The sequence below is a fragment of the Littorina saxatilis genome, linkage group LG4 (assembly GCF_037325665.1).
Source record: "Littorina saxatilis isolate snail1 linkage group LG4, US_GU_Lsax_2.0, whole genome shotgun sequence".
In the NCBI taxonomy this organism is placed as follows: domain Eukaryota; kingdom Metazoa; phylum Mollusca; class Gastropoda; order Littorinimorpha; family Littorinidae; genus Littorina; species Littorina saxatilis.
In genome coordinates, this window is record NC_090248.1 from 56,699,288 (window position 1) to 56,718,845 (window position 19,558).

Consider the following 19,558-nt stretch of genomic DNA (forward strand, 5'->3'; position numbering starts at 1 on the left):
TCATATTTTGGGGACATAAACTCAGCCAATGCATGACCCTTCCACAAAGTGACAGTTTTATATTACAAAGGGTCTGAATTTTGTGCAATTTCAAAAAACGTTGCCAGATTTGGGGATCGACTCAACAGTACGAGGTTTGAAATTGAGCGGTAGCCAAACTAACCCGATTTAAGCCATCCAGATTGTTACCTTTGGATTATAAATTCGAATGACGTAGTATGCCTTCAGTTCGTCCACGACTATTTTACAAAATTTCGAGTCTGTAGGTAAAATGGTCCGACATTTACCTTTTCTCCAAAATGTGTTCCAAATTACACCTCCAATAGCTTTCCTGTCTCGGGATTGCCCTGAACCCAGCTGTAACTTCTCTCTGCAGGTCACCGATGATCTAGTGGGTGAATGGGGTGTTTGTGAATACTCAGACATCCTGATAATCCAAAAGGTAAAAAAAAATCTGCAGGGTTTAAATCAGGTAAGAATTGTTACCGCTCAATGTCAAATCTCGTTCTGTTGAGGCTATCGCCGAATTTGGCAATTTTTGCTGTTGAAATTTGCACAAAAGTTAGAACATTTAAAGTACAATATCGCCACTTTGTGGAAGGGCCATGCATAGGCTGAAATGTATGTCATCCAAACTTAAAGTGATTCGGTCAACAGGGTTGCATTTTTGGGGGTCACCCTGTTAGAGTGGTGCTTGCAAGAGACGTATACAGTATAAAAAAAACGTTATGTACCTCAGGTTCGCAATAGCTGACGATTGCAGTCTGAAAATGGTATCTTACGGTACGCACAATAAAGGAAATCGAGTCCGTCCCAGGACCCGCTCTTGTAAAGGACCCGCTCTTGAAAAGTTTAGTGCGTCCCGGGACCCCCTCGATACATTTGTCATTTCTAGTTCGTGTTTTCGGTTTCTTGTGCGCCGTTATAGGACACAGGGACGCGCGCTATGGGGAGCCCTGATAATACAACACACGATTCCCTAATGTGTTGGTCTCAAACTGAGCAGCAACGAATCTCCTCAGTCATCTAAGTGAACGACCAACCGCGACCATTGATAACAGTACAAAAGACAAAGGAGATACTATCCAGTTTAGAACGAGGGTTTTATTCGAAGATTCAACATGAGCGTGTCTCGCCAACAAACTGACTATATTACAACGCATATTCCTTATTGGCCTGAAACTGAGAAGCGACGAATCTCCTCAGTCATCAAGGTTACCAATAAACCGACCATTAATGAAAGCATAAGAGACAAGTTTTCTTGGAAGCTTCTTCTTCTTCTTCTGCGTTCGACATTCATAGGCAACATATCCTCAAGTTAGTGGACGCCACCTTCCACGTGACTGTTGAACTCAAACTGACCAGCGACGAATCTCTTCATCATGGCCAGTGCACGCTCTGGCTGGTCGGTTGGCACGTTGTGTCCGGCGTTGCGGACAATCACCTGGAACAAACACAGAATACCCGTAAGGTCCACTCTTGACTTGGCCAACAAACTGTCTCAAATGACCCCAAGAGATACACAGTTCGGTGTGGGGTTTTGACACGATGACAACGCACGTCAGTGACTACTACTACTACTACTACTCCTCCTCCCCCCCTCCTCCTCGCGCTTTACAAATTAACAATGTAATAAATCACACTAGTTTTACATTGAATGCATGTAAACAATAACATAAGAACCTCTAGAACACAACACTTACGACGACACAACATGAACTTTGTAACGTTCAATCATCTAAATGTATGTATAGGTTACAACACGAGTGGTTTTTTATATGGCTTGTATTTCAGTCAAGACCCAGCGGATGAATATCATCGGGAGACACGAGCCTTTGGCGAGTGGCTCTCGATTGATATTCCCGCTGGGTCTTGACTGAAATACAAGCCATATAAAAAACCACGAGTGTTGTAATATGTATATCCCATTCTACCATCAAACACAAAGTGTAGACTACTAGCGGCACTGTTGCGATCTGTGGACTGTAAAACTGTGGTGCCAGCGAGACTTAGCCCTTTTGCAACCTTAAACTAAGTGACCGTCGCTGAAAAAAATAAAACGAATGAGTGCATCGATAAGTACGCGGTAACACTACTTTCAGACCATTTAAAAGCTTTAAGTAAAGGTTCATAAGATGCAAGAAAGTAATGAAGTCGTATAGAAATTAACTTTAGTTGAAGCGCACAATTCTTTTTTTTTTTTTTTGCGTTTCAGGTCGGCAGAACGGGCAAAACGGGTTTGGGACCCATTTGGCTTACTCGATTCAGAATCGATTCCACGTTGTTTTTCTCGAACGTGTGTAATTAGGCTTATTGACAGAGAAGCAAATTTTAGGGAACAAATATGTAGGTTTAGATTTAACCATTTGCTCCCTATTTTAAATGTATCTACGTTTTGCGAGTGTGTTTGCATGGATGAACTTAAACTGGTATGGGTATGAGGAAAACGCGACCGACACGTCTGTCACCGCCGATTGATTGCATTTTGAAGGAATATGACTGGATTACGGAAAAATACACACATGTTAAGTTCTCGGATACCTTCATCGCCAATGTGGACTTACTGCAGAGCCAGGCAAAAGAGTAGACTTGCTCGCAAAACACGTGAAACAGCTGATGATAGCGAAGCCCAACCGTGCCAGGTAAGGACGGTCTGACAGATTCTCAAAAGTCGTCTGCTAACGAAGCAAGGGGAGGGTACTCGTGTTTTTGTTTTGGTTCGCTAGCATCTGGTTATCTTGTAAGTTGAATGTTCGTTTTTTTCGACCTGCATTGCTTTCATAATGAAAGAAACGTTTGCTTATTGCATCTCATACATCAGATCAGTTCTGAGATTCATTTTTGCGTGCAACTGATATGGTTTTCTGAGCCGTGCAATACGATTTTGGAACTTCATACAAATGTGTCACATTGTTCGGCGCGAGGTCAAAGGTCGGGAGCAGAGTAGTTCTTCGCCCAAATCGGAATCTGCACTATCATATATTTTTTTGAGTCCATGATGTATTTATTGAGCTATAAAAATACAACATATATACCCATACTGAAGTAACAGAGACAAAGAAGGGAGGTCATGGGATATAATGCTGTATCGGGTGGTCTTTCGAGTCGCCGGGTAGATATAGTTATTCTCCAATAGAGTATGCCTTAGTTTACGCTGTGTCCTACATTTTCGCCTCGTACAGCAGGAAACGTGCACGCGCCAGTGAAATTAGAGATGTCAATTCCGGAATCCAACGGTTTTCGTCTGCGTAAATGGACGGACAGCCACCAGCACTGAATAAGATATGACGACGAATAGAACCGGTACTCTGACACCAAAGAGTTGAAAGCATAAACCTGTGTCTTGACTAAAATTCATTTAATCAATTTAAATAGTTACGGAGAATTTCGAACAAATCATTGCAGGTGTGTCTACGGCACGGTGGAAACCCCCCTTAATTCTTAGGGTCATACATACACTCTCCAGAAAACGTTCCCCATATAGATACGATACATGTACCTTTAATAATATTGATTACCTGTACAGCACAAATCACAAGTTATTCCATGCTCTCTGCGCTCTACATGTATACAATATTACATGTACCTACAAATAACAATTTGCTATTTCAAACAATATCATCTACTTTTGACATAATGAGAAAAAGCATATAATATTACTGGGGGTGGGTGGGTGGGGGGGGGGGCGGGGGGGGGGAAATTGTAGAGTTCTGAACAGTGTCAAGAACTACGCGAAGTGATGCATCTTCTCTTTCGCTGGTGAACGGTGAGGTAATGGGGGGGGGGGGGGTGTGGGCTGAGGCTGGTAGAGTTCTGAACAATGTCAAGAACAACGCAAAGTGATGCATCTTCTCTTTCCCTGGTGAACGGTGAGGTAATGGGGGGGGGGGGGCGCTGGCAGAGTTCTGACCAGTGTCAAGAACAACGCAAAGTGATGCATCTTCTCTTTCCCTGGTGAACGGTGAGGTAATGGGGGGGGGGGGGGGGCGCTGGCAGAGTTCTGACCAGTGTCAAGAACAACGCAAAGTGATGCATCTTCTCTTTCCCTGGTGAACGGTGAGGTAATGGGGGGGGGGGGGGGGCGCTGGCAGAGTTCTGACCAGTGTCAAGAACAACGCAAAGTGATGCATCTTCTCTTTCCCTGGTGAACGGTGAGGTGGGGGGGGTGGGGGGGTGCTGAGGCTGGTAGAGTTCTGAACAGTGTCAAGAACAACTTAAAATAATGCATCTTCTCTTTCCCCAATGAACGGTGAGGTGGGGGGGGGGGGGAGTGAAGATTGGTGGAATTCTGACCAGTGTCATGCACAATGCAAAGCTTCTCTTAGAATCTGCAAGCATTCACATTCACGCAGTGGTTCTAATATCTGGACTTAACTTTGCGAGAAGTCAACATATCGAAGTCTACTCGGGGATGTAGCTCAGTCGGTAGCGCGCTGGATTTGTATCCAGTTGGCCGCTGTCAGCGTGAGTTCGTCCCCACGTTCGGCGAGAGATTTATTTCTCAGAGTCAACTTTGTGTGCAAACTCTCCTCGCTGTCCGAACACCCCCGTGTGTACACGCAAGCACAAGACCAAGTGCGCACGAAACAGATCCTGTAATCCATGTCAGAGTTCGGTGGGTTATAGAAACACGAAAATACCCAGCATGCTTCCTCCGAAAACGGCGTATGGCTGCCTAAATGGCGGGGTAAAAAACGGTCATACACGTAAAGATCCACTCGTGCAAAAAACACGAGTGTACGTGGGAGTTTCAGCCCACGAACGCAGAATGACACTGAATTTTCGAGAAAAGACTGCGAAGTAGTAAACGTTGGGTTCAATTAAGGACAGCCTTAACAGGAAGCGGAGGAGAGGGAAAGGGAGGGAGGAACGAATTTTTCTGGACGATGTGCAGTTCAGGGAATACAAGTATCTGACGAAAAAAAAGTCTACAAAAATGATACACCTGGTTGTAGGGAGTCTTCGAATATTTGGAAAGTCTTCAACCACACCCACTTTTTGTGAAAATATTGTCGCCGCCGAACCACCGCGCGGCACGTCGCCGTCGCGTTGCGCCGGTCTCATAATTATGGAAACACGTGTTCTTTGTTTTCACTGTTGTGATCGGTTTTGCCGCTGCCGCCATCGTCGCGTCGCTGCCGCGCCACCTTCGCGTCGCTACAAGTATATGGAAACATAACTTAAGACGTTGAGCCGAATTCGCGTTCACACGGCGTGACAGACTGTACATTTACGTAATAAAAACACAGAAATGGAAAGTCACCTTCTCTATCATGGCAGACGTATTTGGGTGGGAAGCGTTGAAAAGGAGGCCATCAAAATAGTCATTTTCCATGACGTCACAGAAGTCTGTATCTTTCCACTGCTTGCAGTTGAAGTTCGTGATGTTTTCAGCTGGGAAGTAGGTGACGATGGCATTGCACATCTCATCGTAGGACCCTTTGCCGTACACTGTGGTCTTGGCTCTGGAGAGCGACTGGTAGGTACAGTAGGTCTGCAACTCGTCCCCTGGCTTTAGGATGAGGGGATTGTTGAACCTGACCACAAGAGTGTGAAACATGAAGAGGGTAAAAGGGGCGAGGGAGGGGGCAAGGAGAGGGGTGTGTTTAGACATGATGTCATTTCTTTACTGCTAAATCTACCAATCATGCTGTTGGTGCGAAAGCAACATCGCGTGATGAGGTGACTGGTCGCCATCTTGGAACTGCCAGACTCATGTTATCTATGTCAGAAGTGCTTAGAGAAATAAATAGCTGAACTCCCTACAGATTTGTGTAGTGTCGCATATGCGTTTGAGTGAACACACACACATGGAGGAGGGGAGACGAGTGTCCATCAAGGTCGCATTGAACAAGTATATCTATTTGAAAACACATTCAAAGAAGCATGACGTTTTACTTGCATATTGACATTCAGAAAGAATACACTTGACCGAGGGTAATTATGAGCCGATTTAGACACGAAGCACATCGCGTCAAAATCTGCATTAAAACATTTTGGACAAGCATAATCACCTTCCTCCCTCAAATATTGTTTCAGATGGTTGAATGAAATGACAGAAATAATGTACCTCTCGCAACGAAGCACTGTTAATGTGAAACTCACCAGCATCTCATCGCTAACTACTTTACTAGGCACGGAAGCTGCTTAGATTTGCAATTAAAAAACTTCAGGAAACATGACGACCAAAGATTTATAATATCATTCAAATAGTTCAAATTTGACGCACGAGTCGCTTGCAGCCGTGATAAAGACCAGAAAGTGTATATACACGATATTTTTTTACCTAAACTTTAAAAAAAAATGTGGCTACGTAAATTGATCTTGTTTCAAGGACCCTAACGACGACCATGACGAACGAAAAGAGTGACATAAGAGTTTCATTCAATCGTGATATAAAATCAGAAAGTGTATATACACGATCTAACTTAATCAAACTTGCAATAAAAAGCTTTTACGACTACGAATCGATCTTCTTTCAATGACCATAACGACGATCATAACGAAGGAAAAGAGTGACCATAAGAAAGTTCACCTACTCGTAGACCTTGGGGGCGTCATAAATGTAGGGGTTGTCGTCCATGATGGTCAATGGCGCCATTCCAGGCCGGGTCATGGTCAAGTTCTGACGGATGCCTGCAAAGCAAAGTGTGGTAGTGGAATACAGTTCTTGTCGTGGGAATTAAAGTGTTCAACGCGAAATATCTCCTGAGAAATTGTATACTATCGTACAAAGGGAGTGGTTTTCATCTGATTTTAACTGCTGAGGCTATTTTAATTGTTTGTCTCTGTCTGTCTGTCTGTCTGTCTGTCTGTCTCTGTTTCTGTGTATCTGTCTGTATGTCAGTCTGTCTGTACAGATTATGTCCGTTGATAACTTGATACCGACAAAACAAGCCTGTAACTGTATCTACCATCTTTTTCAAAGAAGACATGTAGGCTTAAACATTCCGTTAGAAGCATTCGAAAAAATGATCATATTTCCTTGTGAGAGTGGGTTTCTTCTTTGTATTTAAGATAATATCTGTTATAACGCACACGATCACTAAAATGTGGACATGGAATAATGCTGATAGTATGCTTCAACGAAGCTTACATGCTGTGTTTAAATCCTTTGACGAATCTATCATGCCATCCCTTGGGGACCTTATTTAGGCTAGGTATGCGATGGGCAAATCCTCTTCAATGATGTTTGTCCTTTTTGCCCCCGAAATAGACAAACTCTGGGGAAAAAAACTCGGGTGGAGTTTGTATTGGCTGTAAAAGAGTGACTGACTGACTAATTCAGTATTTTTGTCCCCAGTTCTAGTGACTACGTTGGGACATGAGGTACTCTTTAGGACGTGTACGGGTAACGTCATCAAATTTAGTGTTTACGTCACGCGTTTGCCAAGATCTGCAGTCTTGGTGGGAGCAAAACAACGTATGCATTTGGAACATTGGAGAAAAAAGTGAGTCACGGGTGACGCAATATCTACAGGTACACGTACTACTGGTCTTTGCTACACGTTCGATCATCTAGAACACTGTATTTCGCTGAGAGTTGTGAAAGAGTGATTATCCTACATACGTGAGAGAGACACCCGTGAGATAATAATCGTTCAAATCACACGTGTGTATATCATGTAAATGAGGTCATGTCAAGCAAGTTTGACAGGGACCTGTTTTTCCATTGCTTGTGATGCCAAAGTCACCGAGACAAACGTCATTATAGAAACAAAAATTGCGCTCGCTAATTACCCTCGATGAATCTTTAGAACTAACACGTCACGCCACACTTTCAGAGTGACGTTTTTTTGCTTTGGCGTAATAGATTGCACGAGGCCTTAGAAGAGATCGAGGTTCCAAAACAAGTAAAATACACGTAAGTACAGTAGGATATCTATATATATATATATACGACTAGTGTCTGTGTGTCTGTGTGTCTGTGTGTCTGTCTGTGCGCGATGCACGGCCAAAGTTCTCGATGGATCTGCTTCAAATTTGGTGGGCTTATTCAGAGAGACCCTGGACACAACCTCATCGATGAGATATTTCAACACGTGCTCTCAGCGCGCAGCGCTGAACCGATTTTGGTTCCACCTCAGCTATTTTGGTTCCACCTCAGCTACCCGGGCCCCCATACCGACACACCATAGCCGCTACACCACATCACAACGCCAAAGTTCTCGGTGGATCTTTTTCAAATTTGGACACCGTATTCAGCTACACCCCGGACACAATATCATCGATGAGATATTTCAACACGTGCTCTCAGCGCGCAGCGCTGAACTGATTTGGGTTTTTGTGTTCATTTCACCATTATAAGTAACTCTTCCTTATCTTCTCCAGTGTTTGGCGTTTATCTCCCTTCCTTCGTGTGGCTTTCCCGTTTGTAACTTACTATTACTATTTTTAGAATGTCACTGCGCTGTCCACTGCGCTGTCCACAACGCTTCCCTTGCACCCGTAAGTTGTTCTTACTGTCAAAGTGAAAAGGTCGAATCAATTTATAGCCACGCGAAAAATACACTCTCACCTATCTCTATATATTTATAGATACAGATATGCATATATATATACGGCTTCTCTGTGTGTGTGTGTGTTTGTGTGTGTGTGTGGGCAAAAACCTGTGTATTGTAGAGTTCTTTTTGTGATGTGGTCTAGCGTCATGTCACACTCAGCACGAGTAATTCACTGCAGTTGCTGGCCCGTAGAGTGCGTTCTTTCACAAGCAAACATGCTGATTACATAGCGACTGCTTTAACGCACCTCGAGCTTACATAGCCAAGTCAGTGCTCAAATAGCGATTTTCTCCCGAATTCCTGAGGGTAAAGGGGGACAATCACATTTTCGTTGTGTCTTAAACACACGACACAGCTCCCTCTGCTCTTGGCGTGGGTCCAGAAAGGGGGCTAGCTGCCCTTGGTGGCGTTCCCACTCGCCCTGCAGGAGTCCTCGTGTTTCTCGGGAGAGAAGTGAAAGTCGCTAGAGGGGTGAGCTTCAGCTCACTCTTTGTCTAGGGACGCTTTTGTTACCCTGCTTTTATCCTGCCTTTTTAACCCTGAGCTGTTTGGCTTGTTTTTTCTTGGTGACCGTACCGTACCTTGTAAGTGATGAGCCAAGTTGCTAAACACAAACTGCCAAACACCACCTTTGCTGATAGGCGGGAAACGTTCATCTGGGTAGATAACTACCTTCCAACGGACACCACTGCTCTGAGGGAGCAAGATTGGTCCCTTAATATGGACCAAACAGCAAGCGGTTCTGACCGCGCCCCAGATATTCCCATGGAATCACTGAATGAGACTGACCGGGCCAGCCGGACTGGTCAGTCCCCAAAATCCAAACAGCTTAATAAAGCAATCACCAATGAGAAAACCAGCATATCTTCTCCTTTCAAGAGAAAGAGATTGCGGGAGGACGACCCTGAGGGGGGGCAGAGCTCTCCGGAATCTCTTCTCTTCCGGGATAGCCCCCCACGCTCTCAGATTACTGATCATTTTGAGGAAGACTTCACCGAAGTCAATCGTAAGAAGCCCAAAAAGAAAAAGAAGCAAAAGGTCCTCTGCGAGGGTCCCCCTCTTCAGGGAAACACAGGTATTTCCCATGCAACATCTGCCCGGGGGGTCGACACCTCCCAACCCCTAACTGAATCACAAGAAAACCAGACAACTCAACAGCCACTACCACCTGCCAATACACACACACACACAAAACAAAGACCCCGAAGAAAACTTCTTTACCAACCCAAGCAACCTCCTCCCTCCTTCTTAGAGTTCCCCGTGGTGGTGCAGGACCTGGAAGAGGGCCCTGCAACATTGCAGGGACTCGGCCTCAGGAGGAAAAAAACTTTTGACCTTGCCATCGGCGAGGTCAAAGAAATACGCATGCTGGCAGCTGGGAGCGTCCTGGTAGGGTGCTCCTCAGCATCACAACAAAACAAGCTATTGAGGCTGGACTCGATCGGCGGCATCAAAGTGAAATGCCACCGTCCGGAGGTAACAACCGAAGGTGTCATTAAACGCATACCCACAATACATTCAGGAACAGACCTGTCTGAGATGGCAGTGGGCGTGCGCGTCCGGATGGAGGATGGGAGTCTTGTAGAAAAGGGCCCCTCCTCGGTTCGATCTTTTCGCCGTCTTCTCCTTAGGGATGGGAAACCGTCTCAGGCGGTCCGTGTCACGTTTACAACGGCAATTCTTCCAGACAGCGTCGTTCTGGAGAGTGAGGTGTACGGCGTCGAACCCTACACTCCTCCAGTGCGGCGCTGTACGAAGTGCCAGAGACTATCGCACCTAAAACAACAATGCAAATCAAAAGTGCAGATCTGCCCCCGATGTGGCTCCAAGGGCCACGACGGAGCGACGTGCACCAAGGCCAAACATTGCGTAAACTGCAAGGGCGAGCATTCCGCCGCTTATCTTGGATGCCCGGAAATGAGACTGAGGTTGCAGGCCAATAAGATCAGGTCGGCAGCATACATACCATATTCTGAGGCCCTGGATCGGGCGCGGCGCGAGCTCGCCAAACAACAAAATAAAACAGCGACTGCCCCAGCGGAAATGAGGGACTCCTTCTGGCGTCCCCCTCCGCAACCGATCCGGCGGACCTCAACCCCCCGGTCCGGGTACTCTTTGGCTGTCCAGAGACCCCCCCTGGGTGGGCAAGTAAATAAAATACAAGAAATCAAAAACAAAATGACCGAACATGACAATACACTCCTTCCAGTTCATGCGGACAGTTCTGCTGCAACCGCGAAGCACCAAACAACTTCGCAAAATCCAAATCCTGGCCCCCAGGCGCCCTGTAAGTCTCAGACGGCTCGGGCAGAGGCGCCGCTTCATGGGACCCCCGGGTTAAAGGCCTCCCTCCTACGCAAAGCCCAGAACAGGAAGGAGGACTCGAAAGAAGAGCAGCTCTTCGAGAGGTTGATGGGGAGAATGGAGGAGGGATTGGCCCAGAGATTCAGAGAATACAAACTTAAAACTGAACAGGAAATAAAGCAGCAGATGAGGGAGGAGCAGGAGAAGGCAGAGCTTGAGCTAGCCGACGCTGCACTAGATAAGCTAAAAACAGGAGAGCAATATGCAAATTTAAATGAACAACAAAGAGGCCTTCAAGGTTTCATCGAGCAGTGCCTCGGCTTCATGGTTAAGGCCAGACAGATGCAGAGTCCTCTCGACCTGATCGACTCCCTCTCAGCTACATACACACAACTCTCCAACACCAAGGTTGAACGCTTCATTCCGGGCGGCGCCACTCTGGCGCTGGGCGCCCTTGCTGGTGCCAAGCAGTTGTCCGTGACGGATATGAAAGCTGTCAAAACCACTTTTTAACCTATTTTAAATCTGCCCTTTAACTTACCTTCTTTGTGCGTGTTAAAATGGCTGAACAAAGTGAAAGCGGTCACGGATTTATCATATTACAGTGGAACTGTCGCTCTATCAACTCTAACTTCTCTCAGCTATATAATTATATATCAAATCACTCTGCTGACATCTTAGTTATCCAGTCAGTCAAGAGAAAACGCTCCCTACTGCCTTCTATAGATGGTTTTGACTTCCCTCCCATAGTAGAGCAAAAGGGCTCAGGGCAACTCATTCAAACAGCTATTTATCTAAAGTCTTCCTTAAATTACAAACCCTTTGCACCTCTCATCCCTAGTTCAGAAAATCTCAGTACATGTGCTGTTGAAATCGAAATAAAAGGATCCAAAAACCTCAACATAGTTAACATATATTACCCCCACGGGTGTAATAAAAAAGGAACTACCGACTGGCTAAAATCCCTGGATCATGGCAGGGCACACTGGTGCGTGATGGGTGATTTTAATAATCACCACCCTCTGTGGGACTCTGCTAACCCTAGATACAAACATGCCAATAGCAACCTTGCTGACGTCATTTTGGAAACTGACTTTTGTATACTAAACGATGGCTCGGCAACCAGACTTCCAGACAGAGCTGACCATTCCCCGTCAGCAATCGATCTCTCCCTTTGCTCAAATGCCATAGTCACTGACATCGACTGGAACGTTTTCCCGGACGCCCTCGGCTCCGATCACTTACCCATTGTTCTTACCTTCCGCCACTTCGCCCCTAATCGCAATAACTCGGAGGTCAGAAAAAAGTACAATTACAAACAGGCAAATTGGGACAGCTTCCGTGCGGAGCTCGAGGGTGTCAGGGAGGAAACTCTCCTTACGGATGACATCGAAGCCTCTTACAATAACATACGTCAATGTATACTCACTGCTGCCAATAATCACATTCCGCTTAAATCAGTAAATCCTAACTGTAAGGCCAAAAGGAATGAGTGGTGGAATGCAGACTGTGATGAAGCCTTGGCAAACAAGCGATATCACATTAGGACATATCTCAGGCACTGCTCAGACGCTAACTTCACGAATATGAAGTCAGCTGAAATACAATTTAACCAGATCACCGCTGAGGCTAAACTTCAAAACTGGGAAAACTTTGTCCACAAAGAAACTAAAGATTACAAAGACTGTGGCAAAATCTGGAAGAAAATCCGCAGATTTAAATGTAGATACAGAACTAAAGAAAAGCCACTATTATCGGGTGATAAAATGACCACAACTGACTCTGAAAAGGCAAACTTATTAGCAGATACCTTTGCCAAAAATAGTCAATCAAAATCCCTAGATACTGAACGACTCAATTATAGGTTAGATCAGGAGAAGGGTTTCACATACCCCCCAGATGACAACCAGTTGCCTATAAACTGCATATTTAAGGCAAAAGAAGTCCAAAACGCCATCTCTTCTGTGAAAGACCCAAAAAAATCCACAGGTTTAGACCCAATATCATATCACATGATAAAACATCTACCACCTAACTTTGTTAAGTTGCTCACTCAGTTTTTCAACCTATGCTGGTTAAAGGATACTATCCCCGCAGCGTGGTCAGACTCACAAGTAGTAGCAGTATTGAAGAGCGGAAAACCGGGCAATCTACCTGGCAGTTACCGCCCCATATCACTAACCCCCCACCTCAGCAAGATCTTTGAGCGTGTGGTGAACCAGAGGCTGGAGTTCCACCTCAATAAACACAATATCATTCCTACATGCCAGGCAGGTTTTAGGCAAGGTCGTTCGTGTGCGGACCACATTGTGCACGTCACTGAAAAAATCAAAAAGACCTTGGCACATAGTAATAATTCTCTTCTTGGAACCTTCTTTGATATTAAATCTGCGTACGACAGCGTCTGGCATGCTCGTCTACTCCTAAAACTCGGCAGAATCGGTGTCTCTGGCCACATGTACCAATTCATCAAAAACTTCATCAGCAATCGCAAGATGTCTGTCCGAGTGGGCTCTTCGGTGTCCGAAACCCATGCGCTGGACATGGGGGTTCCCCAGGGCAGTATCATCGCGCCAAACTTATTCAGCATCATGCTCTATGACATTACTTCTGTTAGGGTTGACGGTGCCAGTGTACTTCTGTATGCGGACGACCTCGCCTTAATAGACACTAATAGACCACGCCATAACAGAGTTACCAACACTGTTGACTTATCTTCTTACCAAACTAAAATCGACAACCTCTGTCAATATATGTACACCAACGGCTTCCAACTAGCCTCAAATAAAACAGTCTTTCTTGTTGTCTCCCGTAGACAACTGTACAGGAACTGCAGTATAAAGATAGGTTGTGATATTATCAAACCGAGCTCAGAAGTTAAGTTCCTCGGCGTTATCATCGATACCCGACTTAACTGGACCAGTCATATCGAACATCTGATCAATAAGGCCAACAAGGATCTTTATATCATACGCTACCTGGCGTCCCAATCCTGGGCCAGAGGACGTAAGTGTGTCGCAGAGGTAGTGCGGGCATTAATTCGCTCCCGCCTCCTTTACGGGTGCGAAGCTTATTTCGCGACGCGCCCGGCGCTCATGAAAAAACTGGCTATTATAGAGTGCAGGGCGCTCAAAATAGCTCTGGGACTCTCCCAACAAGCGAGTAAGAGTCGAGTCTACAGCGAGTGTGGGTGGCTGCCCCTTGTGGATGAGATAAAACTCCGTTCAGCTCAGTATGCTGTCAGAGCCCACGCGGTAGAGAACTCTGCCTGCGAGGTCCTGACTGACTTTTTTCCTCAGCACCAAAATTATGAGGCCAACACCAAACATAGCACTCAACTCTTGGCCAAAACGCTACCCTTATCCGACACAGTAAACCGCATTCTAGCCGATAGCGGGGTGAAGGTCAGTGAGCTGGCCAGGGTCCCCCCGCCCTCCTACCCGCCTTGGCTTGAGGAAACCCCTACTATCATATACGACAGTGAAGATAATACTACCAAAAAAGATAACCCCGTCTACCTAGCTACTGTTACAAAAGAAACCCTAAACTACAAATTCTCGGAGCATTTAAAAGTCTTTACTGACGGATCCAAATTTGCAGACGGCAGCGTTGGCTGCGCCTTTGTGATCCCAGATCTCAAAATCTCAAGGAAATACACTCTTAATAAAGAAATCTCCATATTCTCAGCCGAGCTATTTGCCTTGCTCATGGCATGCACTTTTATAAATGACCTCCCAGTCACACCGCGTGCGGTAGTTTTCTGCTCTGACTCGCGCTCTTCATTACAAGCTCTGCATCGAAACACATCAAATCGGGCAGAGCTACAAAGAGAAATCCTCTTTATATGTCACCAGTTAATCTCATCCGGCACATCCGTATCATTTCTCTGGGTCCCCTCTCACGTAGGGGTCCGGGGAAATGAACTGGCGGATGTCGCTGCCAAAGAAGCGGCAGAATATAGCCCAGCTAACACTAACATCGGCTACTCAGTAACCGAGTTCTACAGTAAAATCCGTAAACTCATTCGAAGTCAGTACGTAACATCTCTGTCCTATCAACCCATTGATATGAACGATCTACACCCCGATCTCCCAACAAACCTCCTCACTATCTTCAGACGCCTCCGTGCCGGCGGCTGCCGCTTCCATATCTTTAACAAGTCCTGCCATTGTGGAGAACCCTATTCATTTCAACACATTTTCGCTCCATGCGCTACAAATAGAATTACCTTTAAAACCTTATATGACCATATGCAGCTCCATGGTCTGAGTCCCCAGGATTATCTGCGCAGTAGCAGTTCTCTAGGCTGGTCACACAGCTTGCTGCTGTGCCGACTGGTCAGGGACTCGGACATGGGACTGTGGGTATAACTAAGCCCAGATTATCACATCAGCGTGTTTCAGTTTGAGGTCGAGTGGCTCCCGCCATCCCTCCTGATTCCAGCGACTACCTTCTAGACAACATATCCTCACCCAAGGCCCACTAGTCGCCAAACTGTACATATTGTTTTTATTACCACGGCCTTCGTGGCTTACATCTTAATCCTTTTATTTGTAAAAAGTTTTGAGATTTATTGTTCGTGTTCCTCTTACTTGCTCATCTATTTGGTTTTATTGGTGATCCTGAAAGGTTCCACTTTTTAACTCGATTTGAATTAAAATATTACAAGCCCGTTATTCAAGATATAGAATACAGACTTATAATTCTTACCAAGAAACATCTTAACTACTTTTCATTTTAACAAATTCCACAGAGCATTATCAACTCAACCCCACCCCCTGCCCTCCTCTCCTTATTTTTTGTTTCTTTCTTTCCTCTTTTTGAAAGCGGACAAACACTCAAGTCCTTAATGGCTCAAAACCGTAGGACTTTTAATATTAATTTTAACTGTCTGTATGTTCTGGCATGTGAGAAGCCACAGCAGATAATATAGGGCTAAGAAATAAGCTCTAAAATTCTCAATCCCGTTTGACAGGACTTCGCCTTCAAAGGTGATTGTGGTGAACCGCCACGCTGTCTGTCTCTGTCTCGCGCCGTTCACCTCAAATTCCCGTTTCTGAGTAACTATTTTTAGAATGTCACTGCGCTGTCCAGAACGCTTCCCTTGCACCCGTAAGTTGTTCTTACTGTCAAAGTGAAAAGGTCGAATCAATTTATAGCCACGCGAAAAATACACTCTCACCTATCTCTATATATTTATAGATATAGATATACATATATATATATATATATACGGCTTCTCTGTGTGTGTGTTTGTGTGTGTGTGTGTGTGGGCAAAAACCTGTGGATTGTAGAGTTCTGTTTGTGATGGGGTCTAGCGGCTTTTGTCTGTCTGTATGTTCAGGCATTTGAGAAGCCACAACAGATAATAATTATAGGGCTAAGAAATAAGCTCTAAAATTCTCAATCCCGTTTGACAGGACTTCGCCTGCAGAGGTGATTGTGATGAACCGCCACGCTGTCTGTCTCTGTCTCGCGATTCACCCCGGCGAAGCCGGGTATTCCTCTAGTGTAGGATAAACAGAATACTACATGGCTTGCTGTTTCGTACCAGGTTTACACTCGTTGCTATTTCAAATAGTAAACAGCTCGCTTTCGCTCGCAGTTCAATATTGAAAAAAACAACTCGTGTAAATCTGATACGACACAGCAAGCCATGTAGTATTCTCTATTTTTACGCTTGTTTTTATAGGAGGCAAACTTTTCATACGTGCTCCTTGTTCAAGTGTTCCACACACACCCCTCGCTAGTAACTAGACTACACGGTCACGTGGGAAGGTTTGCCTCTATAATTATAAAAACAAGATAATTCACTCTTTCACAACCCTGACAAACCCGACAGAGTTATTTCCGGAGTTCGTCTATTTCGTAGATGAAATTTACGGGGGGGGGGGGGGGGAGGGGGGGGGGACAAAAAATATTGAATAGGAATGCATGCCCATCTAGAGCAGTACAAGGTCCCCAGGGTATGGGATGATTATTTCCGAACATCGTCTATTCCGGCTGAACGAACGAACATGTGGCTCACCCAGGTAGTGCATGTGGTTGAGAGAGGACACGACGTGCACGGGTCCTTTGAAGATCTTCTTGGTGCATCTTGAGGTGCAGGTGCCCTTGTGCACCACGTTGGGCATCCTGGGCGGGATGGGCAGGTCCATCTGACCCACCAAGAAGGTGTCCGCGTCGTACTTACGCAGCTTGGCCGTGTAGTACAGGATGAGGCCTGAGGAATCGTACCACGTGTCGAGCTTCCTGGGGTTGGTCCAGTGAACCTGTTGTGTGTGTGCCAAACAGAAATGGAAGGAATTGCGCTTTTAGACCATGTACGTAAAAAACGCGTAAACCAGTCCGAGTTTTGTAAAAAAAATTCTTTTTGGGCTCACGTAAGTGTAGCCTATGCGATCGTAACTTTGTCTGTCTGTGCGTTTGTGCGTGTGTGTGTGTGTGTGTGTTTGTGCGGTGTATGTCTGTGGTAGAAACTCTAACATTTCGTCATTTGAAGACGTCACATTATGGCGTAAGAGGGTTAGACGTCACGCGAAGGAATTACTGAAAGTCTCGGTCATTGTTTTTTGAGCGGGCCGAGACTAGCTGGCGGTCGTGTCGTAGGTATTGTTGACCCCTCTCTCTCTCTCTCTCTCTCTCTCTCTCTCTCTCTCTCTCTCTCTCTCTCTCCCTCTCTCTCTCTCTCTCTCTCTCTCTCTCTCTCTCTCTCTCTCTCTCTCTCTCTCTCTCTCTCTCTCTCTCTCTTTCAACTTCAGGCCCTTCAAGCGTTATTATTCATTCCGACGGGTGGTCAGAGACAACACAGGCGACAGACAGTCACTGCTCTGTGAAACAGATGATTTTGTGTTGATCAAGGACTGCAGCAGCGACGATCTCACAGGCACATACTGGATGATAAAGCAAGCAACCCGCCACATGTTACCAGAAGAGCAGGGGTACCTTGACAACCTTCGCCATGGGTCACCAGTCGACAGAGGAAAATTCAAAGATAATCTGAAGACAGTGCTACACGAAGTGTCTGTGCTACGAAACGTGACACGTTTCTATCTCGGTTAACAGTCTCGTTGTTCGGTTCGCGTGTGATTCGGGACTCTTGTTCTCATCCAGACATTTGAGAGAACGATGACATTTGTATTACACAAGGAGAACAATACAAGATCAAAACTGACGCGGAAAATACCATGTCGGGTAAACATCTGTACAATGTAAAACGCCTGTTGATTTCGAAATTGTCTCCCTCGCCCCAAACCTCCCCATCGCAATGAACCTTCAAGTTTGAGCGATTAAATTTTCTCTCTCTCTCTCTCTCTCTCTCTCTCTCTCTCTCTCTCTCTCTCTCTCTCTCTCTCTCTCTCTCTCTCTCTCTCTCTCTCTCTCTCTCTCTCTCTCTCTCTCTCTCTCTCTCTCTCTCTCTCTCTCTCTCTCTCTCTCTCTCTCTCTCTCTCTCTCTCTCTCTCTCTCTCTCAACTTCAGGCCCTTCAAGCGTTATCATTCTGATTTGTTTCGTTTTGGTTTCATTTTTCATTGCTCATTATATTTAGTCAAGTTTTGACTAAATATTTTAACATCGAGGGGGAATCGAAACGAGGGTCGTGGTGTATGTGCGTATGTGTGTGCGTGCGTGTGTGTGTGTGTGTGTGTGTAGAGCGATTCAGACTAAACTACAAGACCGATCTTTATGAAATTTGACATGAGAGTTCCTGGGTATGAAATCTCGGAACGTTTTTTTCATTTTTTTGATAAATGTCTTTGATGACGTCATATCCGGCTTTTCGTGAAAGTTGAGGCGGCACTGTCACGCCCTCATTTTTCAACCAAATTGGTTGAAATTTTGGTCAAGTACTCTTCGACGAAGCCCGGGGTTCGGTATTGCATTTCAGCTTGGTGGCTTAAAAATTAATTAATGACTTTGGTCATTAAAAATCTGAAAATTGTAAAAAAAAATAAAAAATTATAAAACGATCCAAATTTACGTTTATCTTATTCTCCATCATTTGCTGATTCCAAAAACATATAAATATGTTATATTCGGATTAAAAACAAGCTCTGAAAATTAAATATATAAAAATTATTATCAAAATTTTTTTTTTCGAAATCAATTTAAAAACACTTTCATCTTATTCCTTGTCGGTTCCTGATTCCAAAAACATATAGATATGATATGTTTGGATTAAAAACACGCTCAGAAAGTTAAAACGAAGAGAGGTACAGAAAAGCGTGCTATGCAGCATAGCGTAACCACTACCCCGCTCTTCTTGACAATTTCACTGCCTATGCCGTGAGCGGTGGACCACGAGTATACGGTCTTGCTGCGTTGCATTGCGTTCAGTTTCATTCTGTGAGTTCGACAGCTACTTGACTAAATATTGTATTTTCGCCTTACGCGACTTGTTTTACTTTTTGATTTATCTCCCTTTCCCCCTTTTTTTGCGCTTGGAGGACATCATCTTCTCTGATAAGTCGTTTTGATATTTGTATTGTTGTTTTCATTTTTTTTACCTGTTGAAGACCATTAGGTCGAAGCGTTGTTCATTGTCATTTGTTTGTATATTTCGTTGCGAGTCCAGAATATATATAGGTTACACACTCCGAGTTTTGATTATCTTGCATATTTTCCCGAGGGTCGATTTTCAGGTATTACCGAGCCTTTCGAACAGTCTTGAACAGCACGGTTGCAAGCAGATTCAGCTATCAATCGAAGCAATACACTTAAAGCCAAAGCAAATAACCAAATGAGAAAACCT

General features: G+C 45.0%; 1 protein-coding gene across 1 annotated transcript in view; it reads right to left on the reverse strand.

Moving 5' to 3' along the window:
• Positions 1-1,084: 1,084 nt before the first annotated feature.
• The window catches only part of LOC138965138 (dopamine beta-hydroxylase-like), a 44,229-nt gene continuing 25,755 nt past the window's right edge, over positions 1,085-19,558 (reverse strand). The window contains exons 7-10 of the mRNA XM_070337261.1: positions 16,837-17,080; positions 6,540-6,636; positions 5,264-5,537; positions 1,085-1,444 (exon numbers count right to left, since the gene is read on the reverse strand). Of these exons, the coding sequence (XP_070193362.1) occupies positions 1,319-1,444; positions 5,264-5,537; positions 6,540-6,636; positions 16,837-17,080 (741 nt within the window). The 3' untranslated portion in view covers positions 1,085-1,318. The remainder of the gene's footprint in view (positions 1,445-5,263; positions 5,538-6,539; positions 6,637-16,836; positions 17,081-19,558) is intronic.